Here is a 27,550-nt window from a genome sequence, read left to right on the forward strand (position 1 = left end):
CAACTCCAGCCCACAATGAAGGGCCCCTACCCTGTAATACTTTCTACCCCCACAGCAGTCAAGGTTCCAGGACACAACTCCTGGGTTCTCTACTCATGAGTCAAGCCATGGAAGAAAACAGAAGAGGACACTCAATACACCTGGGAGCCCCTGGGAGATCTCGGGTACCTATTCAGGACTGCAAATGAATGCCATTTTAATGAACACCCCAAAATTAAGTTTCTGGGGATAAGATTTCTCAGGACAGCTCTAAAGAGGCAACACAGCTTGGAGTATTTTATACTCCAAAATAGCCAGGAGATAGATCTCCTAATCCCTGAACAAGGACGGATTTGAGCCATCTTCAATGAGACGTGTTGTTTCAGGGTAAATACCTCCAGCTAAGTTAAAGAAAGTCTCACAGTCCTCAAGAAAAACATTCAGATCCTACAGGATTTCAAAGAACGAGCTGGAGAGTTCTCGGGGTGGCTACAATCTCTCTTTGGGGAAATCCTTCTTCTGGCAAGAGGGAATTTGGAGTTGGCTAATGCCCCCACTAATCCCTGTCATCACCGTATTGATGCCGTTTATGATTCCTCTGTGTATTATCAATTGTCTGACCTGTTTTGTCTCTGCCCAGGTCAACAAGCTACAACATGCCGTGCCGGTTCAAAAAGGATATATAAAACTACACCCAACCATGGAAAATATCACTCACCCTTAGATGGACACTGCTATAAGGTCTCTGAGGCTTGAGACTAGCAAGAGGGGGAGGCCCAATACCCCTCACCATCCCAATTCAGCAGGAAGTAGCCAGAGAGACCTCAATGGCCCTATTCCCAAAGAACTGGGCCTCCCATCTCTTGAGGGAGGAATGTTAGGTAGGTAGAATATGAGAAAGGAGTCCAGAATGGTGGTGGCTAAAAGACAGAGGAAGGAAAAGCCCATGAAAATGGAACAAAAGAAAATCCAAGGACCAGAGTGAGAACCTCAGGTAAAACTAACAGCCCTCCTGAGCCCAATTTACATAGGGCAGGCTCAGGGGTAGGAGAAAAAATATATAAGAAGAGGCGCCAAATTGAGCCGGGGGCTTCTCTTCTCTTCACATATTTTGGTTTGGCCCACCCTCACACCTCGAGGATATATTTTCCTTTATTTGCCAAGTAAAACAAAGCTGTAACACTGGTCTGTCCATCGCTTCAAATTTTTGCTGCGGTAAGACAGAACCGAGGAAATTACACACTCTCTTGACATTAATAACATTTACCCATAAAATACAGTCTAAGAAGTTTTATCACCACTTATTTGACAATGCTTCCCATATAATTTGACATACCAAATAAGCCTAATTAGTTTAATATTCCTCTCTGAGATAGAGAGAAAACAGATTTTGAGGTGTTCCAGGAACGCTTTGTAAAACTTCAAAGTTAGCTGGAGGTCACATGAGCCTCATTTAGGATTTTATCTTTGGGAATTCTGTCAAAAATATCAAGAAGTTTTAAAACACTTGGTCAAATAGAAACACAGGTCACTAAATAGAATGAATACCTATTCACAACCAAGGTGACAATAAAAGATCTCACTGGCAAATACAGATCATTTAAACACGAAGAAACTCACAATCTATTACCAAAAACAATCCAAAATCTTAAGAAAACGTTATCCTCTTAGATAATCAAATTCAGGTTTTGTACCAGTTTACTTTTAAGATTTATTTTTTTAATGAATTTCAATATTACCCAAGCCAGTCCTGACCACGTACAAACCTCTTAGTGTTCATTTCCACAAATCTTTGACAACTTGATGTATCCATTTAGGAACAACCAGCTCTATAACAAAACCACTTTTTTTTTTAAACAATATGTAATTCTGTTCCTCTTAACCTTCTTTGCTGAAAACACACATCCTACTTTCCTTGCATACTGAAATGTTTCCCTTATGATTCTTAACCTTAAACCTTAATCTCTAGCAAAAACCAAGAAGCAAGTAATTATAAACTGTCATACCAGCATTTTCTGATTGACATTTATGACTGTATTTTATAACCTCTAGAAACATACATCTTCTTTAGAATTTCTTTCCACAATGTGGTACAAAACATGTATCTAATAAGCCCGAATAACTTTAGTTTCTCATAAGACAAAAGTAGGTGAACTTAGACCTGCCCAGCAATTAATGTCACAGTATTTTATCCTACTTATAATGACCCAGACAGTGAAGGAATTTTCATGGTTTAACTTAATTTTGTTTCAGGTTATCAAAATCTGGAGATACTATCCTTAGAGTAGATCTTCCTAAATCAGATATTCCTAAGAGTTTACCTAAAGTTCTTATCTCACTTACCTCTATTTACTTAAAAGTTATTGTTATTTTTTTTGCTGACAAATTTTGTAACAGTAATAAGGTTTTATTTGATTTCTAGTACCTAGGTTTACTAGAAATCAAATAAAACCTTATTACTGGCTGATCTCCTTCAGAATGGACTTCAAGGAGATCCAACCAGTCCATTCTAAAGGATATCAGCCCTGGGATTTCTTTGGAAGGAATGATGCTAAAGCTGAAACTCCAGTACTTTGGCCACCTCATGTGAAGAGTTGACTCACTGGAAAAGACTCTGATGCTGGGAGGGATTGGGGGTAGGAGGAGAAGGGGACGACAGAGGATGAGATGGCTGGATGGCATCGCTGACTCAATGGACGTAAGTTTGAGTGAACTCGGGGAGCTGGTGATGGACAGGGAGTCCTGGCATGCTGCGATTCATGGGGTTGCAAAGAGAGAGACACGACTGAGCGACTGAACTGAACTGAAACCTAGGTACAGTAAAAGTATATTTAATATTGATGACTCTAAAGACATGTCTTTATTAATCAAACCAAAAACTTAAGCTAACTTAATCAAATATTAATTCAGTACTGAATATTTTCCAGATCATATGAACCTGAAGTTCATTCTGACCAGTTTCATTTATATTTCCAAGTATTTATATAAGCACTTAATTTCCTTTAAGTTAAATAGAGCTCTTTTAAAAATTAATTTTGACAATAGCACGCATCTGCAACACACATAGAGATACTTACAGAGACTGTTACAGGCAGAAAGCCAATTCTGACTCCCTGTTGCAAACTGTTTCTTTGACTTGTTTTTCGTTGCTTTTGTCATTGTAATCATACTCAATGGCTTGTCTGGAGGACCCTGCCCCTCTGCTTGACTGTAAACTAAAGTGCCTTTGTTCAGCTCCTGGAGAGATAATTTGTCCCTGCCCACTAAGCATCTGAATGCAGAGTTCCAAAGAATAGCAAGAAGAGATAAGAAAGCCTTCCTCAGCGATCAATGCAAAGAAATAGAGGAAAAGAACAGAATGGGGAAGACTACAGATCTCTTCAAGAAAATTAGAGACACCAAGGGAACATCTCATGCAAAGATGGGCTCGATAAAGGACAGAAATGGTCTGGACCTAACAGAAACAGAAGATATTAAGAAGAGGTGGCAAGAATACACAGAAGAACTGTACAAAAAAGATCTTCACGACCCAGATAATCATGATGGTGTGATCGCCAACCTAGAGCCCAACATCCTGGAATGTGAAGTCAAGTGGGCCTTAGAAAGCATCACTGCGAACAAAGCTAGTGGAGGCGATAGAATTCCAGGTGAGCTATTTCAAATCCTGAAAGATGATGCTGTGAAAGTGTTGCACTCAATATGCCAGCCAATTTGGAAAACTCAGCAGTGGCCACAGGACTGGAAAAGTTCAGTCTTCATTCCAATCCCAGGGAAAGGCAATGCCAAAGGATGCTCAAACTACCGCACAATGGCACTCATCTCACACGCTAGTAAAGTAATGCCCAAAATTCTCCAAGCCAGGCTTCAGCAATACATGAACTGTGAACTTCCTGATGTTCAAGCTGGTTTTCAAAAAGGCAGAGGAACCAGAGATCAAATTGCCAACATCTGCTGGATCATGGAAAAAGCAAGAGAGTTCCAGAAAAACATCTATTTCTGCTGTATTGACCATGCCAAAGCCTTTGACTGTGTGGATCACAATAAACTATGGAAAATTCTGAAAGAGATGGGAATACCAGACCACCTGACCTGCCTCTTGAGAAACCTATATGCAGGTCAGGAAGCAACAGTTAGAACTGGACATGGAACAACAGACTGGTTCCAAATAGGAAAAGGAGTATGGCAAGGCTGTATATTGTCACCCTGCTTATTTAACTTCCGTGCAGAGTACATCATGAGAAACGCTGGACTGGAAGAAGCACAAGCTGGAATCAAGATTGCCAGGAGAAATAATAACCTCAGATATGCAGATGACACCTCCCTTATGGCAGAAAGTGAAGAGGAAGTAAAAAGCGTCTTGATGAAAGTAAAAGAGGAGAGTGAAAAAGTTGGCTTAAAGCTCAACATTCAGAAAATGAAGATCATGGCATCCGACCCATCACTACATGGGAAATAGATGAGGAAAAAATGTCAGACTTTATTTTGGGGGGCTCCAAAGTCACTGCAGATGGTGATTGCAGCCATGAAATTAAAAGAGGCTTACTCCTTGGAAGAAAAGTTATGACCAACCTAGACAGCATATTCAAAAGCAGAGACATTACTTTACTGACTAAGGTCCGTCTAGTCAAGGCTATGGTTTTTCCTGTGGTCATGTATGGATGTGAGAGTTGGACTGTGAAGAAGGCTGAACACCAAAGAATTGATGCTTTTGAACTGTGGTGTTGGAGAAGACTCTTGAGAGTCCCTTGGACTGCAAGGAGATCCAACCAGTCCATTCTAAAGGAGATCAGCCCTGGGATCTCTTTGAAAGGAATGATGCTAAATCTGAAACTTCAATACTTTGGCCACCTCATGAGAAGAGTTGACTCATCGGAAAAGACTCTGATGCTGGGAGGGATTGGGGGCAGGAGGAGAAGGGGATGACCATGGATGAGATGGCTGGATGGCATCACTGACTCGATGGACGTGAGTCTGAGTGAACTCCGGGAGATGGTGATGGACAGGGAGGCCTGGCGTGCTGCGATTCATGGGGTCGCAAAGAGTCGGACACGACTGAGCGACTGAATTGGACTGAGCGACTGAATTGAACTGATCTGATAAGGAGTGTAAGAGGGTCAGGTGACCATATGTGGTATGCAGAATTCTAAGATGGACCCCACAATTCCTGACCCCAGGGTAAACACCAGTATAATTTCCTTTTGAACGTTGTGGGGACCTGTAAATACAGTTGGGTATCATCTCCATGATTATATAACAATATAGGAAAAAGAATTTTGCAGGTATAATTAGGGTCCCTAATCAATCAACTATAATCCAAAGGGATATAGTTGGGTGGGTCCAACCTATCTAACCAGGCAAGTTTTCCAAAAACAAAAGTTCTGTTCTCCAGGATATATCACATGCTAGACCACAAAACAAGTCCCACTAAACTGAAGATTTAAATCATACATTGGGCTGTACCCTGCAGGCCTGCAAGTCTTGCAGTTGCCCGGCCTCAGGACTGAAGAGCCTCAAGATAGCAAGAGTCATCAGTGTCTTATTTGATAGAGGATCTTACACATCTGAAGCAAGGTCCTGGAGCAGCACCTCACTGTGTGTGGCAGACAGCAGGCAGGATGTGGCAGCAGTCTTTGCTGCTTGGGGAAGAAGGAGACTTCCACTTATAGGGAGAATTAATGTCAGACTGGCTCATCAATTACCAGGGAAACCAGCAGCTGGGACAGGGAGCAAGCAAGTAGGCAATTACTATTAAGCCCTATAATTAAGAGGATTGGATAGTCATGTGAGTGAAGCAGGGACTGGTTGAGGAGGAGATGTACGGAGAGCAAAACAGTCATCCTGAATTGCCTAGTCGTACATTCCACCCTTACATGTATGACCCGTATAATCTCAGGCCATCCCTCTTCTGCAATATCCCTGAGGACAGGTAGGTAGAGGTGCATGGCAACCAAATACCACAAACGCCATACAGACCATCCAAGAGGCGGGCAAGCTTTGGAGTCAGGTGCTTATCAAGTCAATTTTTCGGGGAATTTCAGGGTCGACAATAGCTCCTTTTGCTGTAGACTCAGCAATCACTTCATTTTGTGGTAAGGCCATCACTGTCACCCAGTTCACAAACCGATTCCCTTCACTCAGAGTAGGATGAATTGCAAGATGTTTAACAGGCCCAATACAGGAAGATCACGGCTACTAACTCCTAAGCAAATACAAACAGTAACATCGTTCTGAGATAATGGCACCCCTGCCTAAGGGTTTTATCCTGGCCTGCAATACTGTACCACCTGCCTGCATTTAGTGCCCATAACCAGTGTCGAATACTGAAGAGGCAGTGTAACAGACCAGACCAGAGTTAGCATAATAGTGCCTTTTTCCAGGTGGGACCAGGTAGAGGACAGGTGTAAGTCCCTTTCTGATCCTATTCCAACAAGGTTGTAAACCCAAATCACTGGGGACTTTTCTGCCAGTCCCAAGGGCTATTTATAATCTGTTCTTCTGGGGGTAGATCCTGTGGCAAAGGCAAAACTGAGTCATTGCCCTGACCTATAGTTGTCAACAGTTCTTCAGTGATCAACAGTGGAACCTGAGTGGTACTGACTGTCTCTGGGTTAACATGGCCTTGGCACTGAGATGATTGCTCCTGGGATGTGCCCACGTGTTGAGAGTGAGTTTCCTATCCCAACTATTGTTTAAGTAGTCTATTCATAGCCCAGCAGCAGTGGAGTTGTAAGGCAGGTGGAAATGCCCATGTATGTCATTTATATTGGCCCATTCCTGAACTTCTTGCCTGGAGAATCTCAGTATTCTTGCCTGGATAATCCCATGGATGGAGGAGCCTGGTGAGCTAGAGTCCATGGGGTCGCAAAGAATCGGACACAACTGAGCGACTTCACTTTCACTTTCATTCCTGAACTTCACAGTAATTAAGTAGATTCCTTAGTCACTGTTGATGTCCATGGGGACCCTATATGTTGAACATAAATGAATGGTGGTTTTTTGTGTTGCTCAAAGAATCAGGTAGTTTTTTTGGTAATGTCTCCCATCTGTTGTAATACATCATAGACTACATATAGCTAGTGTTCCATCACACTCTACCTGGAACCAGAAGCCCAAGGAAACTCTTGCTATTTTGCAGTTGCTATAGGCTCCAACCAAACCTTTCCGGGTAACTGGCCATGTTCAACTCACAGATTTGTCTCTGAATTAAAATCCCTAAAGCCTGTGTCTGTAATTGTTTAGGGGTGGTAGGTCGGGAGTGTCCTTGAATTTTGTAGATAATCCAGGCCCTTGCATTTTGTCCCTTGCTGTATTCACCAGCCACCTCTGTGCAGTCAGATGAACCAAGAGCACAGGGCTGCTACTTTCAAATTGGAAAAAGAATGAGGTTTACAGGATATTATCAACATGATAGAAGAAAAAGATCTCTCTAATGGTACACAGCTGCCACAGGGCCTCACATGCTACTGGATGGCCTGCTCAGAATCACCCCCACAGCTTTCTCTTCCCCCATCCTTCTGTCCGAACATCTCAGCTCCCGGGCGTTTCCTCGTCCTGAGATGGCAACAGAAACATCAGTGACTTGCTGGACAGAGCAACTTACAATCTGAAGGAAGGTCCTAAGCCACCGCTGTGTATGGCAGACAGCAGACAGGACTGCTAGCTGGCAGTAATCCTCACTACTCCGGGGAGAAAGAGGCTACTAGTTATAGGGGGAAATGACGTCAGATTGGCTCATCAATTACCAAGGAAACCAGCAGATGGAGCAGAGAGCAAGCACACGGGCAGTTACTAATTGAGCCCTATAATTAAGAGAATTGGAGAGTCATGCAAGTAAAGCAAGGACTGGTTAAGCAGAAAATGTACAGAGAGCCAGAGAACAGCCATCTTGAGTGGCCTGATCATACTTCACAGCAAGCATCTTTTTTGACCCCAAGGCTATGAGACTGGAAATCAACTACAAGGAAAAAAACAACCCCAAACACAAACACCTGGAAGCTAAGCAATATGCTACTGAATAACCAATAGGTCATTGAAGACATCAAAGAGGAAATAATACCTGGAGACAAATGCAAACACAACAATCCAAAAAATGTAGAACATGGCAAGGCCCTGAGAGTGACCCCAGGTGCTGAGCGCTGTCCTCAGGCAGCAGCAAGAACACAGGGACATCACTCAGCTGCAAGACCCTGAATTCTGCTAACAACCACATGAGCTGTGAAGAGGACCCTGAGCCCCAGATGAGACTGCAGCCTAAGTCAACAATTTGATTTCAGAGTGGTGACACCCTGAGCAGAGGACTCAGCTAACCTGTACCTAGGTCCTTGATCAATAGAAGCCATGGGATAAACACATTTTCTATTCTTTTAAATACACAGTCGCATCTTCCCTGGTAGCTCAGAGGGTAAAGAATCTGTCTGCAATGCAGGAGACCTGGATTTGACCCCTGGATCCAGAAGATCCCCTGGAGAAGGGAATGGCAACCCATGCCAATATTCTTGCCTGGAGAGTTCCATGGACAGAGGAGCCTGACAGGCTATACAGTTCGTGGGGTCTTAAGAGAGTCGGACACGACTGAGTGACTAACACTTTCTCATCTTCTAATTCAGCGGAACTGTTATTGTGTCCCCTGTGGAAGCTTTCCCTTATTGGATACTAAGATCTCCAGACCAGCAGAGCTCAAAGTTGTCAGGACAGGAAGCAAAAAGCCTACCAATGGGTTATTAGATGTAACAGTGAGAGAAGCCACTCCCACTACTGCTGCTTGTATTCTGGCTGTAGGAGCAAGAATACCTTTCTGATCCAAAGAATACACTGCACCTATAAGACAGAACCCCATTCTTGCAGGATGCTGTCTACCAGCTGGTACCATAATAAGACCTCAGTAAGCCATTCCTCCTTTTGTTTAGGCCAGTCCCTTCCGGGTGGTGGGGGGATGTGGTAAGACCAGTTAATTCCATGGGGCAAGCCCCATGGCTGCACTTCTTTGCTGTGATATGAAGTTTCTTGATGAGAAACAATGCTGTGCAGAATGTAAGATGGTAGATAAGGCATTCTTGTGAGTCCATGGATGGCAGTGCTAGCAGGGAAGGTCCATCTGTATCCAGAATATATATTTCCATGAGAGTGGATCTCTGCCCCTCCATGATGGAAGTCCAGTGTAATCTGCCCGCACTTAGGTGACTGGCTTGTCCCCCCTGGGAATGATGCCATATTAGGGTCTCATTTTGGACTCTGCTGTTGCCCCATTAGGTATCCAGCACTGACATTAACCAGGCCAGCCTCAATATGGGAAATTCCATGTTGCCAAATCCATACATCACCTCCATCCTTGCCACCACAGCCTCTCTGTTTATGGGTCTATTGAACTAGCACTGGAGTGCTGGGGAAAGAAGCTGACTCACATCTACAGCGAGTTATTTTGTCCACCTTGTCATTAAGAGCTCCTCTGCAGTGGGTGTCTTTGGTGGGCATTCACATGAGATACAAATGTCTTCACGATCTGTGCCAATTCAAACAGATCTTAACTAATGTTCTGGTCTCCACTCAAAATGTCCTTAATCGCAGTTTCCACTTGTCACAGTTTTTACCCCCCTCGTTCAATTTCTACCTATCTTCAACGTCATTTCATCTAGACCTCCTATCACTCACTCTTCCTTTCAAGGTTATTCTGAAGCAAATTCCAGACATCATATCACTTTATCTTGAATATTTCAGTATCTCTAAATGATAAACACTATTTTAAAATAAACACAATACTACTTTACACCACAAAATTACTATCCCAAGTAGGCAAATAAAGTCCAAACATTGAAATGAGTTAGTATCTCTCAAATCTCTTTCAATCCATGTTTTCCTTTTTCTCTTTTGTTGCAATATATTTGTTGAAGAAACCCAGCAGTCTTTCAAGTTTTCCATAGGCCTGATTGGCTGACATGTCAATTAACATATTCTTCTATCCCCTGTATTTCCTAAAATTTAATGGTTATATCTGGAGGCTAAATCAGGTCCAGGCTTGATTTCTTCTTTGCAAAACAACTTCCTGGGTGGTACTACATGCATTCCTTAGAGGGCACATAGCCTTTCTCTTATTTTGGAATGTTATCTGTCATTGATGGTCATCGCCAGAGCCCTTTACTCTTTGTTAAATAAAGATTTCTAAGGTGCTAGTATTAATATATTTCCTGGCACATAAATGCTCCTTTCTCTTTGAATCTCTTAAAATATGGAACAGTACTATACATGTACTAAATTGAAAATAAGATTGTTAAATGGATAAATACAAAGTCAGGCTTATCCTCAACTTTCCAGGTATAAAGTACCAGAAACCCTCCTTTTAGTAGCAATTACATTAAAGATAGCAAGGTTGTTTGAAATAAGTTTTATTTCACAGATATAAAACAATTCTGAACATTTACAACTTGTACAAAGACTGGTAGCTTTTATATTTTAAAAAGTGCTTTACTAAGAGAACAGGAAAGAAATGAAGACCATAACATTTCAAATTACAGGTTCAGGGAATGGGAAAATGAAGAAAGTATTTTAATCAACTACAAAATCTCAACACTATAATTTTGATTGAAGGAAAACGAATAATACTGGATCTAAAAACAGTGTGAAATCACACTTTGGTCTGTAAACACGTTTAGTCATGTTCCTTCACTCAGAAGTGCAGGCAAAAGGAAAAGTACGGGAAGGGGATGAGATGGTTAGATAGCATCACCGACTCAGTGGACATGACGCTGAGCAAACTCCGGGAGATAATAAAGGACAGGGAAGTCTGGAGTGCTGCAGTCCATGGGGTGGCAAAGAGTTGGACATGACTTAGCCACTGAACGACAACAACAATGTACACATAAAAATTATATAAGGTGTCACTGAAATGAACCATTCAAAGGCATAATAAAAAAGAGGTAGGGAACAAAAATGAAAGGATTTATTTTGGGAGCTCTTCAATAATGATGCGAGACACCGAATTCCACCCTGTAGAGGCATCTCCTTTCGGGTAATCTGAGCAAGTACCAACCCAGATAGCAATGTCCACTAGTCCAGCACCAATGCCTTCACAGAGTCCTTCCACTGCAAAACAAAGATGAGAGTTACAAACCTCTTTGGAATAAAAAGGGAAAAACTTTCAGCTCAATTTTATCATTTTAGCATACTAGCGGTTAAAGCAAGTTGATGTACAGTAAATTTAAAATGCTAATATTTAATAAGGGTCTCATAAAGATAAGTTCTCATTTTCCTAGCTCTGCTACTACTAAGTCACTTCAGTCGTGTCCGACTCTGTGCAACCCCACAGACGGCAGCCCACCAAGCTCCCCTGTCCCTGGGATTCTCCAGGCAAGAACACTGGAGTGGGTTGCCATTTCCTTCTCCAGTGCATGAAAGTGAAAAGTGAAAGTGAAGTCACTAAGTCATGTCCAACCTTCAGCGACCCCATGGGCTGCAGCCCACCAGGCTCCTCCGTCCATGGGATTTTCCAGGCAAGAGTACTGGAGTGGGGTGCCATTGCCTTCTCTGTCCTAGCTCATAAGTATTAAAATATATATATATATATATATATCTCCAGGGCTTTCCTGAGAGCTCAGTGGTGAAGAATCTGCCTGCCAATGCAGGAGAAACGGGTTCGATCCCTCGTCTGGGAAGATCCCGTGTGTCACAGAGCACCTAAGCTCACAAGCCACAACTAGTGAGCCCGTGTGCTGCAGCTGAGGCCCATGTCCCGAGAGCCTCTGTTCTGTAACAAGAGAAGCCTCCACAATGAGAAGCCCATGCACCATTACTAGACAAAAGCCCACACAGCAACAAAGGCCCAGCATAGCCAAAATCATAAGTAAAAAAAAAAAAAAAAGACATATCCATATCCATCCTATGGTATAAGCTCACAGGAAATTTTCTTTGAGGTTTCAGCCACAAAGGTAGAATTTGTTTACTTACAGAGACGACCTAAAACAAAAAAAGCAATTTATTTATGACTAAATAAAGGAAGCCCACATTTATCTTTTTTCTTTTGGCCGCACTGTGTGGCTTGCGGGGTCTTAGTTCTCCGACCAGGGACTGAGCCCTAGCCACCAGGGGTAAAGGTACCAAGTCTGCGCCAGTGCACCAAGGGAACTTCCCTGGTGGTCCAATGGTTAAAATCCATCTTGCAATGCAGGGGATGTGGATTTGATCCTTCACTAAGGAACCAAGATCCCACACGCCCCAGGGTAAGTAAACTGCTGCACCGCAACTACGGAAGCCTGCATGCTCTGCAGCCCATGCCGTGACTAGAGAGTCTGCGCACCTCAACAAAAGACCTCACATGACGCAAAGGAAGATCCTGTGTGCCACAACTAAGACTCAATTCAGCCAAAAAAATTAAATATATATATAATATATAAAATTAAATAAAGTTGTATTTATTTTTTTTTTTAAATATGTTGATGTGATATGTAAGCTTTTTTTAAAGAAAGACCTTTCCATCTGAAGAAAAGAGCACTGAAAGATGAAAATACAATTCTGATTATAAGCAGAATCAGTAATTTATGTAACCATTTGGGACAAGTTGTTACACCTGAAGCCTTCATATTTTAATTTTCTATCAGCAGACCAAACTGAAAACACCTTATAAAAGATCAAATTTTAAGTAACTAAAATAACGTCTCATTTTAAGAGTTAAAAAATAAAGAGAGCCCTCTCCTATATATACTTGATGGTACTAAGTAGAAGAAAGGACTTCCATAATGTCAAAAGAAATCCTAGCATAATCATTATACTAATCCTTCAACCTGGAATCCTGTTTCACATAGAAATTCCTCCACAGTGAAAAAACAAGCTAACTAAATCCTGTTTTTCCTCTGTGTTTTGTTTTTTGCTTTATAAACATGTGCCTTTTCATAGGTCCTCCAGACTTTCACATACTAATATATATATAAAACCTGCATTCCATCTTATCAAGCCTCTTCTCCAACATTAAAAAAATATTCCCCCTACTGTTCATTTTAATAGGCAAAAGTTATACCCCTCTGATGTCTGTGTCAGGGGAAAAAGGAACCACAGGTTGGCAGATTCTTTAAGAAAACAGGTGCTAACACATAAGTAGGGTGGGGACGATCGCATGTGACTGGATTGTCTTCCTATCTGGTTGAGGTTGGTATGTTCAAGCTGAGCCCAGGGATGTAGGCCTGAAGCAATCTGCTTCTACCAGCTGTGACATCACTGAATTGAAGGCAAGTCCCATTGAATCCAGGTACCTGTCTCTGGTTCAAGACCCTTTCCAAGATGGAAGAACTAAGCTGTGCATGCCTGTAATACCCATGGCCTAGAAACATGTTCACTTCCTTCCACAGGTCAGACAAGGTTGGGTCTGGCATCATCCTCACACAGGGAGAGTCAAAGGGTCACTTCATGGTCTTTAACAAATAATGTTTTTTGAACGAATGAACATTTTTTGCTGTAATAACATAGTAATAGCTTATTAAGCACCTAAAAGATGTTGAATTAAAGGTTCTCAAGCTGTTTTCCTCCTAGATCCAGGTAAGATGATATTCTAAACTCCGATAGGCATATTTAAGGCTTAATGTCATCCTCTGATGTGCAAAATATAAGTGTATTCCTTTTCTTTCTCTCAAGAGAGTATCGGTGTACAAGGAAAGTGAATTCACTATTGAGGCAACCTTTAATTCACCTTAAGACAAAATTTGTTATGAATAACAAATTACTTCTGACATTTTACCCAACTGATCATACCAAATGAGTTTTTCTACAATGTGGTTGGTAAATGCTATGTTAAATAATTTATGAAGTGTGTGTATGTATAGGTGACAGTTCCTAGGCCTGAGGGCTTACATTATAGCAAGATATTAACATAAAAACTTTAAAGATAATATAATAGAAAGTAAGTTGCTTATATAAACTATTTTCTTTTTATGGATTTCATTTTTTATTAACTTTTATTGGAGCATAGTTGCTTTGTAACATATCTTTTGAACTTTATAATTTAATCTTTAAAATTTAAGTATAGTTAAATTACAATGCTGTGCCAGTCTCTGCAGTACAGCAAAGTGACTCAGCTATACACATTCTTTTTTTCATATTCTTTTCCATTACGGTTTATCATAAGATACTGAATATAGTCTCCTGTGCTAGACAGTAGGACCTTGTTGTTTATCCCTCCTATATGTAACAGTCTACACCTGCTAATCCCACACTCTCAGTCCTTTCCTCCCCCTTGGCAGCCAAAAGTCAGTCCTCTATGTTGGTGAGTCTGTTTCTGTTCTGTAGATAGATGCATTTGTGCCATGTTTCAGAGTCCACATAGTAGAGATATCTTATGGTATTTGTCTTTTTCTGACTTAGTTCACTTAGTCTGATAATCTCTAGATGCATTTGACTACTATTTAAACAAATACCACTTTATAATCAAATTTTAGAGTTTATACCAAAATTTTTTAAAGTTTAGTGAGTGCTTCTCAGATGAAAAGCATGTCTCCCTTTACAACACAGAACTTAGTGAAGAGGCTTTTCATTCTGATCAAACCTTGTCTTGGGAGAGGACAGCATGGCTTGGTTTCCGTTCACCAGGACACTGATTCTCCTATTCAGGGTGCTTTCTTTCCCTGGGCCTTCTCCATGTGCAAAGAGAAGAGGTTAAAATATCTTCTTTATGTCTTGAGGATATTGTGTGGATTTGAAGAAGAAAATGGAAGGAATGCCCTTGATTCCTTAGCAATAAATGTGCTATATTAATTTTGGGGATCATCTGGCTTGGGTCCCTAAGAATGCTGAAATATTTCTTCTGATTAGCAGTGAAAGTATCTCTTCTCTTCCCTCTCCATTCTAAAGTATAAGATTACAGAGAAATTTTTTCAATAAATCTGGGAAATGAAGCTAGTGATATATATACCTTGTGATTCCCCTAGTATGTGCTGTTAAGGTAGGTCACTCCCACACCTCACCTGCCACCCACCCCCCCCCCCCCCCCACTCCACACACAACAACTCAAGAAAGCAAAAGAGCTGGCAGCCAAATAACTGATAGTGGTGTATCTGGGTGATGACATTAATATTAGGCTGATGCAAAAGGAGTTGTGGTTTTGCATTGTTGAACTTTGCCATTAGATATTGGAATACGTTCTTAAATAAATGTGGTTATGTTAGACATCATTTTAATGTGCATTTCTCACTTCATGCTTTTTTTGCTAATGACATTCAGTTCAGTTCAGTTGCTTAACTGTGTCCGACTCTTTGTGACCCCATGGACTGCAGCACGCTGGGCTTTCCCGTCCATCACCAACTCCTGGAGCCTACTCAAATTCATGTCCATTGAGTTGGTGATGCCATCCAACCATCTCAACCTTTGTCATCCCCTTCTCCTCCTGCCTTCAATCTATCCCAGCATCAGGGTCTTTTCCAATGAGTCACTTCATATCAGGTGGCCAAAGTACTGGAGTTTCAGCTTCAGCATCAGTCCTTGCAAAGAATATTCAGGACTGACTTCCTTTAGGATGGACTGGTTGGATCTCCTTGCTGTCCAAGGGACTCTCAAGAGTTTTCCCCAACACCACAGTTCAAAAGCATCAATTCTTCAGCACTCAGCTTTCTTTATAGTCCAACTCTTATATCCATACATGACTACTGGAAAAACCATAGCTTTGACTAGATGGACTTTTGTTGGCAAAGGAATGTCTCTGCTTTTTAATATGCTGTCTTAGTTGGTCATAGTTTTTCTTCAAAGGAGCAAGTGTCTTTTAATTTCATGGTTGCAGTCACCATCTGCAGTGATTTTGGAGCCCAAAATAAAGCCTCCCACTGTTTCTCTTGTTTCTTCATCTATTTGCTATGAGGTGATGGGACTGGATGCCATGATCTTAATTTTCTGAATGTTGAGTAATCACTTATTACTTGTAGTGTATTTTATACGTATTTTAGATTATGGAAATGATGTTAGACAAAAATCAAGTTTGAGTGATTTTCTTATTCAAGTTCAAAATGGGTCATAAAGCAGCGGCGACAACTTGCAATATCAACAATGCATTTGGCCCAGGAACTGCTAATGATCTTACAGTACAGTGGTGGTTTAAGAACTGTTGCAAAGGAGATGAGAGCCTTGAAGATGAGGAGCGTAGAGGCAGCCATCAGAAGTTGACCATGACCAGCTTTGATGATCCTCTTACAGCTTCCCAAGAAGTTGCCGAACTCAACTCAATGTCGACTGCTCTACAGTCGTTCGGCATTTGAAGCAAATTGGAAGGGTGAAAAAGGTTGATAAGTGGGTGCCTCATGAGCTAACCAAAAATTTAAAAAATTGTCACTTTTGAAGTGTCATCTTCTCTTATTCTATGCAACAACAACGAACCATTTCTCAATCAGATTGTGATGTGGGACGAAAAGTGAATTGTATATGACAACTGGCAATGGCCAGCTCAGTGGTTGGACTGAGAAAAAGCTCCGAAACACTTCACAAAGCCAGACTTGCACTACAGAAAAGGTCACGGTCACTGTTTGGTAGTTTGCTGCTGGTCTGACCCACTACAGCTTTCTGAATCCTGGGGAAACCATTATATCTGAGAAGTATGCTTGATGAAAGTGACAGTGTTAGTCGCTCAGTCGTGTCTGACTCTTTGCGACCCCATGGACTGTAGCCCATCTGGCCCCTCTGTCCATGGAATTTTCCAGGCAAGAATACTGGAGTGGGTTGCCATGCCCTTCTCCAGGAAATCTTCCCAACCCAGGGGTCAAACCCGGGTCTCCTGCATGGCAGGCAGATTCTTTACCATTTGAGCCACCTGCGAAGCCCGAGAAGTGATGAGATGGACTGAAAACTACAATGCCTGCAGCTGGCACTGGTCAACAGAATGGGCACAATTCTTCTCCACGACAATGCCTGATTGTGCATTGCACAGCCGCCACTTCAAAAGTTGAATGAACTGGGCTGCAAAGTTTTGCCTCATCTGCCATATTTACCTGACCTCTTGCCAATCTACTACCGCTTCTTCAAGCATCTAGAATTTTTGCAGAGTAAACACTTCCACAACCAGCAAGAAGCAAAAAAAAAATGCTTTCAAGAGTTCATCAAATCTCAAAGCACAGATTTTTACACTAAAGGAATAAGCAAACTTGTTTCTCATGGGCAAAAATGTGTTGATTATAACGGTCCCTATTTTGATTAATAAAGATGTGTTTGAGCCTAGTTATAATGATATAAAATTCACAATCCAAAACTGCAATTACGTTTGCACCAACCTAACAGGTAGTTTTTTTCCTTTTCTACTTTTTCCTGGCTTCTAAACTCTATCAATGAACCTTAAAATACAATGAAACAAATCAACCCTCTCCCCAAAAAAACATAAAACCCCCACAGTTTTACATTTTTCTTGTTTATCTGTTTGGTTTTTTTGGTTGTGCTGAGAGGCATATGGGATCTTCCTGACCAAGGATGGAACCTGTGCCCTCTGCAGAGGAAGCATGGCATTTTAACCGCTGGACCACCAGAGAAATGCAAGGTTCTTTTTTTTTTTTAACAGCCTAAGTAACCACTGGTTTAACTGAATGTCCCTTCTCTCATACCAGTAGAAGCAAGCAGAGAATACAGAAACAATATAGAAAAGTTCTCTCTTACAAATGCAGTGGACTGTACCTACTGTTTTAAAGAACAAGGCAGAGAAATCAGCCTCTTTATCAATCTATGCTAGTGGTTCTCAACCTTGGAGGACATTAGGATAACTAGGAGAGACTTGGGAAGTTCCGCCACCTAGGATACAACCAGACCTATTAAGTAAGACTCCATAGAAGAGTGGTACCCAGGCACGGCGATTTTTCAAAGTTCCCCAGCTGAACACGAGGTAGAGACAAGGTTGAAAACCACTGCTCTGTGGCAATACTGGCTATTTTGCCGTTTCATCTAACTCAGTGATTTTCAACCTGTGATCTTTTTAGAAAAAATACAGCGGCTGGGTTCTAACCATGAGATTCTGATGCAGTTGATCAGAGATGGGATTCAGGCATCCACATATTTTTTTAAAAGAGCTACAGGAAATTCTGAAGTGCAACCAGGGTGGAGAACTATACACAGAAAACCTGTGATGACCTACAATCATAGTGGACTCAAAACTAATCTTTGCTCTCTAAAGATCTGAGGCACAATGTGCAACGTCACTATTCTACGTACCAGAAGAAGTGCGATGAATATTAATTGTTGAATTCAATTCAGGGCTTCCTTGGTCCAAATAAATTATGGCTTCAATAGGAAGAGGTCCTGAACACTCAGCTCCATTGAATGTGAAATACCAACGCTGACAGCATGCACTTCTGCATTTTAACCGAAGTGAGCCGCTGAACAAAACTCGGAGGGCACTGTTCGAACGCATCTTTGTGAATGTACATTCCTATCACAGACACAGAAATAGGGTTTAATTAGCATTTTCATTTTTAATTTAAAAGATGCTTTCAAACTATATCGTGAATTTTATTAAACTATTCTTTTCCCCAAAGTACATTTAAAAAGCTTAGCTTTTACAGAGGGAAACCAGTTCTTTGCAAGAGGGTAAGAGACACTGATATCAGAAACTCTAAGAAAATTGAATTATGGCTTTCTTAGAATTATTCACTCCATTGAGGGTATCTCTCAGTTTAACAAAAACAGCCAGTTTTCAGAATTTTAGACTAAACCAATCTATATATTTACTTTCCTTTTTCTTCCAAAATTATTTCCTATACTTTGGGTGCTACAGATTACAGCAGTAAACAAAATGGAATCCCTGCCATCATGGAACTTACATTCTAGACTGCTGCTGCTGCTGCTGCTAAGTCACTTCAACTCCCCCGTCCCTGTGATTCTCCAGCCAAGAACACTGCGGTGGGTTGCCATTGCCTTCTCCCTTATATTCTAGACTAGCACTGCCCAAATATATTACTCTGACCTGTTTCTTTTCAAGCACCAGAAAACAGTATCAGGAGTAAAGTGCAGGCAGGGTTTTCAGTCTTTAACTCTATGACACAATGATAAGACCCAGGGTTTTTTCCTCTAACTGGTCTTTGCAAAATTTGCTTACTGACTCATGGTGCTACTATCTTTTACTTGCAAAAGGCTCCCAAACCCATTCTGACCACCAAAAGGAAACTGGAAACATATTAATAATTCAGAGTTTATAGGGAAAGTTTTTAATTTTGATAAACTATAAAAAAGCAACCGATCTATAATGTCAAGTGTTTAAAGAAGTAGGTAACACTTTAACAAAATGCCTTCTAAGAAATCATATATGAAAGTATAACTGGTCATAGCCCCCAAACTATGAAAACTAAATGGATATTCTATCACACAGAAATCCAGTTGAGACCATTTCAAACATTTTTATAGGTAACAGAGCAGACATTAAAGAGCTGAGATGAGGAGCAAGGATAATATACAGGTTGCTACTTAGAACTTGAGAGCTTTTGTAAAATAAAACTTCTATTTGCCTGGTGGTAGTGGTGGTTAATATCAAGGAATATCAAGGAATATTGTGGATATGGAACCATGTATAGAGTTGATTAACAAAAGAAGAAAGAGGCTTGAAATGGCACGAGGTTCAACTCTACACCATCCAAGGGACTTTCCAGTTATTTGGAAGCAAACACTAAACAAAGTAATTTTTCTCCCTAAATATTGCTGAATAATTTTAAATGATCACTGTAGTACATCTCTGGTCCATTCTACTTCCATTAGGCCAAAGAATTTTAAGCTGTGTCTGCTACCCAGAATAAGGACAAATACCACTGGACTTCCCACCTCTAGATAATTCCAATCATGCAGGAATTTCTTGGGAGATTTCTTTCCACCTTTATGTCTGGAACCACAGCAGAATTTCTTGAATTAATTTAAATTCACTTTAGGACAAGATTGGAAAGTACTTACTGTCCAACACAGTTTCCATTAAAAAAAAAAAAAGAGTAAGTTATTTTAAGTGTTCTTAGGGTTGAAATAATTCAGTGACATATTTGTCTCAGAAATACTTTTATACAATTAATTCTAAAGTTATCAATTTTTTCATTAATTCTAAGTTGAAAGTGATATGGTACCCATTCCTTAATATTTTTTGTCTTTTAGGAAAAATAAAATAAAATCTCACCTAAAATGATCACTCAACTATGAAAACGTTTAAGTTTTATTTCAACTTTAAAATAATTCAGACTAGACTTACAGCAATTTTTCCAAGATCTATGCCATAATTCAGGGAACTCCATGAACACTGCTTGTAGTTAGGCGTCCAGGACTCCTCGAAGACTTCCCTCAGGCATTCCCCCTTCTCTCCTTTGAATCCATCTCGACCTGGGATCCCAGGGGTACCAGGGATGCCATTGGCCCCGGGGCTCCCGTCTCGCCCAGGCACCCCCGCGGGCCCTTGTAAGCACATGCCATTGTACTGCAGCAGAAAAAAAAAGGGGGGGGAAATCTCTCATCACCTAGGATTCAAAGACTCAGTCTGATTAGAACTGCATTTATTTTGAGCCCTAGGAGTCAAGAATCCCTTCACCGGGAACCAGTTGCCAGTGTTCCAGATAAGTCAATATGTATAGGGTCTTAGTTCCCTGACCAGGGATCAAACCTGTACCTGTAGCATTGGAAGCTCAGAGTCTTAATCACAGGACCACTAGGGAAGTCCCACATACATAAAGAACTGATTTTTAAAGTTACTCCTAAAATAATGGAATTTCTTTCCTATTCTTTTTTTTTTTTTTTTTTGCACAGACTTTACACACACACACACACACACATCAAACGAAAAAGAGAAAATGTTTTCATTTGTCTGCTTTTTCCTACTGCTCATTGTCATTGTTGTTCTAGTCGCTAAGTCGTGGCCAACTGTTTTGTGACCCCATGGACTGTACCCCACCAGGCCATGGGATTTCCCAGGCAAGAATACTGGATCGGGATACCATTTCCTTCTCCGACTGCTCATTAAAAGTATACATAATTTTTAAATGGCTGTATTCCAAAGTGAACATTATTTGATATAACACTTCTTCTTCTAACACTATATATTGTAAAGGGACTTAGATTTCAGAACTACAGTTTTATGCAAACATTGCACTGGTTTGGGACTGCTATTTCTATTTGTTCTATCACAATGAAAATCTTTATCTACATAGCTTTATTCTTTTTTAGAATTATTTCCTTAAGATAAATTCTTAGAGATATAATTATAAAATAATATCTTAACTCAATACTTATTTCCGGAGAAGGCGATGGCACCCCACTCCAGTACTCTTGCCTGGAAAATCCCGTGGACGGAGGAGCCTGGTAGGCTGCAGTCCATGGGGTTGCGAAGAGTCGGACATGACTGAGCAACTTCACTTTCACTTTCATGCATTGGAGAAGGAAATGGCAAGCCACTCCAGTGTTCTTGACTGGAGAATCCCGGGAACCACGGAGCCTGGTGGGCTGCCGTCTACGGGGTCGCACAGAGTCAGACACGACTGAAGTGACTTAGCAGCAGCAGCAGCAACACTTATTTCACTCTGGCAATGTCTCTAAGCTGGATAAGCAAGCCTTCTTCTCCTCTTATTTTTATGTGGAGGAAGTGTCACTAGGTGGCCTCCAAATCCACCTAGCCCACCCTGCCAAGGAGTAGGAGTAAGTGACTTCATTGCAAGTGTCCATTAGTCTTTAAGAGGGGAACAGTAATCTATCAAAAATCTTTTCCAGTAACTTGATTTATTTATGCATGGTTGTGTTGGGTCTTCATTGCTGTGCAAGCTTTCCTCTAGCTGCAGCGAGTGGGGCCTACTCTCTAGTTTTGGCGCCCAGTTTTCTCATCGTGGTGGCTTCTCTTGTTGCAAAGCACCAGCTCTAGGCGCACAGGCTTCGGTATGTGCGGCTCATAGGCTCAGTAGTTGCAGTTTCCAGGCTCTGGAGCACACACTCAACAGTTGTGCACAGGCTTAGTTGCTCTGCGGCATGTGGGATCTTCTCTGATCAGGGATCGAACCTGTGTCTCCTGCATTGGCAGGCGGATTCTTTACCACTGAGCCACCAGGGAAGCCCCTGTCAAACTCTTACGTGCTATGATTCTCTCTCTTTCTCTTGGGGGGTGGTGCAGTAATACGATGTAGAGGTTGAGCAATGGATTCTAGAGTCCTATTTTCTGGATTTTAATCTTGGCTCCACCACTTGCAAGCTATGTGAGATAGGACAAGTCATTCAACACTTTAACGCCTGTTTCCTTATCTAAAATGCAGGGGAAAATAATAAAGATTCTTACCTTGTAGGAGATTTAAGTGAGATGATACATAAAATGTGCTAGAGCAGTGCCTGGCACACAGTAAATATTATATTTTGCAGCCATGATTTTTCTCACTATTCCCCCAAGACTGTGTGAGGCAGTTGCCCAGGGCACCAGACCTGGGGAAGAGAGCATTAGCAAACTTGCCAGCTAACACACATAAGCCATAAGCCATAAGCCACACACAGCAAAACAGTTGCATCAGTGGTAAAACTGGACCTCCATCTGCCTAATTCCCATGCCTATCCCTGAATTGGTCCATTTATTAGACCCTTCAAGCCCCAAACCCAAGTTATTTAAAATTTTACTTTAACAATCCCTGTTTATATAAATGATCTGATACTATCATTCTGTATATTGTCCAGTGAGAACAACAACAAAAAAATCAAGATTCCTTACATAGTAAAATAACTTCAAATCTTATTTTTGAATTTTAGTATCCAGGATTGGATACGGTCATATTATAAAATTCAGGCACTTCCCCGTGGTCCAGTGGGTAGGACTCCGAGCTTCCAACGCAGGGGGCCCGGGTTTGATTCCTGGTCAGAGAACTAGATCCCATATGTCGAAACGAAAGATCTCGTATGCCAAAACAAAGATGGAAGATCCAGTATATGGCAACTAAGACCCAGCAGAACCAAATAAATAAACATGTTTTTAAAAAGTCAGTAATGATACTACCTGGAAAAGGTCCTTATTATCTAATGTTTCCCGATCAATCTCCTCACATCACCAATTTGAATTTTACTTTGCTAAATGATTTTTGTGACTTCAACCACTGATATTTTCCTAACTTTAAGCAAAAAAAAAAAAAAAAAAAGAGAGAGAGAGACACTTCTATGTATTTGCTGCCAGAGAAATAAGAAATGTATTTAACAAAATTGCAAAAGTATCTGAAGACATGCCAAAGTACAAAACATTATAGTTTGGTTTATTTTATGCTTAATTTTCATTTTTTTTCATAGATATACTTTAATCTTATTTTGTAGATTAATTTAGTAGATATACTTTAATTTTCATTTAGTAGATATGTTACTTTCAGTAGCAGATATATGCAATATTCAGACACAGATTTCAAGTGGGAAGGGAGAAATAATAACATTTCTGGTATTAAAAAAATTTTTTTTTCACTATTATTTCCCTGAGAGCAAGATGTTACACCAAGTTTTATTTTTCTATATATAAATTCTCAACGGGGGACAAAATTGGATACCTGGATAACAGAGGCCTCCTGGCAATGTCTGAAGACATTTTTGGTTGTCACGTCTTGGGAAGGAGGGATTGCTGTTGGCACTTGGTAGATGGTAGTGAAAGTCGCTCAGTTGTGTCTGACTCTTTTCGACCCCATGAACTATACAGTCCATGGAAGGCCAAAATACTGGAGTGGATGGCCTTTCCCTTCTCCAGCGGATCTTCCAACCCAGGGATTGAACCTAGGTCTCCTGCAATGCAGGAGAATTCTTTACCAACTGAGCCACCAGGGAAGCCCAAGAATACTGGAGTGGGTAGCCTATCCCTTCTCTGGGAGATCTTCCTGACCCAGGAATCGAACCGGGTTCTCCTGCATTGCAGGCGGATTCTTTCAGGGAAGCCCAAGATGGTAGGGATGTTGCTAAGCATGCCAGATGCACAGCACTCCCCACAACAAAGAATCACCTGGCTCCAAATGTCAACTGTGCTATGGTTGAGAATTTTTATTCACCTTTTTCATCTAAAAAACTGCATTGAGAGACCGCATAATTTTACTGAATTCGGTTCCACAGGTATTAATCTGCCTTCTTTCAATTTGAAATGCTAACCCAGCACATGATCGGTACCAGGCAGGGCTTCCACTAAGGTCTGCGGAATGAACGCCTGTTTCTCTCACTGGCCACCAGGGGGCAGAGCTTGCTGGACGCTTGAAAGGAAGGCTTTGAAAGACTGTACAAAGAAGCTGCTTCATAGAATCTGTTGAAACCTTAATGACTGCGAGGATTCTTTTCCCCCAGCAAAACCAAATCCAGTCTACAGGATGCACCTGAGCCTGGCTGCACAATAAACTTTTCCAAGTCGGGCTAGAGTTGTGGGAAACCTCAGGTTCTGTAAATCCTTGGAGGGAAAGGAAAAAAATTGCTAGCTTTATAGGGAAAAAGGGTATTTTGTGTATCATAACTACAGACTCATAAAATGCAGACTGCACATGAACCACATTCATTTGGTACAGTTTAAAACAATTTAGACACTCAAAATAGAACTATAGCCCTGAACACATAGTCTGCTTTGTGGAGGAAAATTACATAGTACATCACCAAAAAGTGCAGTGTGGAATGGCAGGAATTTTTTTCCTGAGCTTTTGAATCTGGCATAGAACTAGCTGCCAGGGAGCTTGGTTTATTAGCTCAGTTTACAATGGCAGCTTAAAAAATTCAAAACAGTTTGTTTTTATTTAAAAAAATTTTTTAAATGCCCCTTTTATGTCCTGCAGTGATTGTATAACCCATATTTGCTCAATGACTGAAGTTTATTATATGCCCCCAAAGAATGTGATAGTTTTGAAAGGATCTGTCTTGCTACAAGGGCAGAAAACCACTCTGCCCTCCAATGGGTTTGCTGACTTTTAGAAGGAAAGAGCCTTAAGCAAACAGACCTGCCCACAGATTAGCCCCTCAGAAATCACTTGGGTGACCTCCCTGGCAGTCCAGTGCTTAAGATTCCCACTTCCAGTGCAGGGTACATGAGTTCATCCTTGGTCAGGGAACTAGGATACTGCATGCCATGGGGGCCACCAAAGAAAGAAAGAACTTGGGCTACTTATTGCTCTCCTGGACACTGTCTGATCCCTCCGTTCAGCTGTCATGCTCCTACTTGGTGGCACAGGCTGAAGGCCCAGCTTGTCTGGAAGGACTGACTGCCCATCTGCCTAAATACAACAACGAAATGGGTCCTTGGAGGGCTAGTGCTGGGCCCCTTCATTTTCTCTTCTGATCATAAACCCTCTGAGCTCTTCCTGGCCCAGCTGTGACAAAGTAAACTGCAGCACATACTCCCTAGGAAGATGACCCAACATGACTCACTATCATCAAGTTACAAAGAGTTGGACCGATACTGGGCGAGGGTTGTTATTCTATCCCGCTGGCAGACGTGGCCACCAGCCCCAACAAAGGACACGTTGCAAGTCCCTGGCCCAGGCCCACCCAGGGGATTAGCGAATCCAGGGTCTCGCTGACAGCTCCTTGGCCTACGTTCTAACCTCCCAAGCTCCTTATTCTACTCTCATTGCAGCCTGGGGGCGGGGGACGAGGGGGGGCGGGGGACGAGGGGGGGCGGTGCAGAGGTCAGAAATTATTGGGCGACTCCTTGTACTCCTGGCGTCCCACCCAACCCACGGCGCATCTGTGGTCCACGATGGCCCTCTCAGATCAGTCTCCCTTCGGAGTTCCAGGACTCCACCATCCGCAGAGCCCAGGTCCTTTCTTACCCGCAGACTCAGACAAAGCGGGACCCCCAGGGGCACGCAAGACCCCCACCCCCTTCCCTGGCCCTGCTCCGCGGCTTTGTCCCCTCCACCCGACTCACCAGGTCCACCACCTCCCTCTGCCGGAGCAGAGCCTTTTGCTTCCCTTTGGGGGTCTCGGAGGCGCTCGACGGCGCCCGCAGCTGCAGCAGCAGGAGCAGCAGCAGGCCGAGGAGCCGCCGCGGGGAGGCAGCGGGGCCCTGGGGGCGCATGGCGCGCGGCGGCCCCGGGACGCACGGAGCTGGAGAGGAGAGACCCGGGAGCCCGGACGACGTGATCACAGTCTGGCCCCGCCGCGCTCCGAGGCCGCCGCCGCCGGTTGCATGAATGCGCCTTTCACTCGCACGCTTCCCTCTCTCCCCCCTCTCCCTCCCGCCCCTCCGGACACCAGAGTTTCCATCCAGTAATAGGTCGGAGCCCCCACCCCGATCCCGAAGTGGGGCGGGCCGACAGCCGAGCCCGCCCCGTTCTGCGGCCGCCCCGCCCGCCGGGACCCTCGCGGGGCTGTGCAGACCGCGTGGATCAGTCGCCGCCGGAGCCGGGGGAGGTGGGGGTCGGGGGCGGTGTTGCCGAGGTCGGCGAACCACACAGGTGGAGGCTTTGAGGACAGCGCGGAGATGACACGGCTTAACTGAACATTGTAGAGACATTGGGTCCAGGAACACCTGGATCAAACCCTGGCACCGTGGACAAATTCTTTTCTAGGAGATGACGTTTTGGGGCGGGGATGGGGGGATAAGGGAGATGCGAAGGAATCATAGGTATCATCAAATTCAAAGCATTTATCCTACCACGTCTGAATACATCATCCAGGGACCCATGACTCAAAAATTAAGAACTCCTGCTTCATAATGATTGGAGAAGGAAATGGCAACCCACTCCAGTGTTCTCGCCTGGAGAATCCCAGGGACGGGGGAGGCTGGTGGGCTGCCGTCTATGGGGTCACACAGAGTCGGACACGACTGAAGTGACTTAGCAGCAGCAGCAGCAGCTTCATAATGAGCAGTAAAACTTGCAAAACTCCAAGAACCAAATAGTCTTTCACACACAGTCTCTGTCCTCTTGGCAATCCTGTGGAAATGGAAAGACCCTGATGCTGGGAAAGATTGAAGGCAGGAGAAGAGGATGACAGAGGATGAGATGGTTGGATGGCATGACTGATTCAACGGACATGAACTTGGGCAAGCTCAGGGAAATGGTGAGGGACAGAGAAGCCGGGCGTGCTGCAGTCCTTGAGGTCACGAAGAGTTGGACACAACTTGGCAACAGGACAACAACTGCTTGCTCCATTCACAGATGAGAAAACTGAGGTTCAGGAGGCTAAGCAACATTCAGTGGTAGAAGTCACTGTTGACTTCTCATTGATAATTATCTTTTTCTAACCTTTTCTGTCCTCCTTTGTGCATTCTGGAAGAAAGCATCCCCAGATACCCTGGTCACCCACCAGCTAGGGTCAGGCTGGAGTATGAGCAACTTTGCTCACCTCTGGCTGGAGTTAGGCAGGACAGAAGTGTTGCTATACCAATAATAACAATGTGGAAGTTTCCAACAGAATGGTGATGCTACTGAGGTCAAATTCAGCAGCAGGGGTCTCTTTACATACCCAGCCAGATTCTGGGAAGTTATGGTGGGCTCAACAGATGGATATTAACGAGAAGGAACAGTCGAGCAGAGGAGCAGTTCAGGGCAGTTCTAGGATTGCTCATCTTGGGCCAGTGACTAATCTCAGGTAAGTTCCATTCCTGTTTGTCAGAAGAAGCAAACGTCCAAATGGGTTCTAAAGCCAGGACTGGCTGCCTATGTGGGGCCCAGTATAAACTAAAAATGCAGGGTCC

General features: G+C 42.6%; 1 protein-coding gene across 1 annotated transcript; it reads right to left on the reverse strand.

Moving 5' to 3' along the window:
- Positions 1-10,340: 10,340 nt before the first annotated feature.
- Positions 10,341-26,117, reverse strand: CTHRC1 (collagen triple helix repeat containing 1). The gene is made up of 4 exons (XM_040261960.1): positions 25,778-26,117; positions 20,141-20,362; positions 18,130-18,346; positions 10,341-11,055 (listed from the first exon to the last, which is right to left on the reverse strand). The coding sequence occupies exons 1-4, from the start codon at positions 25,925-25,927 to the stop codon at positions 10,913-10,915; spliced, it is 732 nt and encodes a 243-aa protein (XP_040117894.1). The 5' UTR covers positions 25,928-26,117; the 3' UTR covers positions 10,341-10,912.
- Positions 26,118-27,550: the final 1,433 nt, after the last annotated feature.

Source organism: Oryx dammah, unplaced genomic scaffold (assembly GCF_014754425.2).
Source record: "Oryx dammah isolate SB20612 unplaced genomic scaffold, SCBI_Odam_1.1 HiC_scaffold_19, whole genome shotgun sequence".
Lineage (NCBI taxonomy): Eukaryota > Metazoa > Chordata > Mammalia > Artiodactyla > Bovidae > Oryx > Oryx dammah.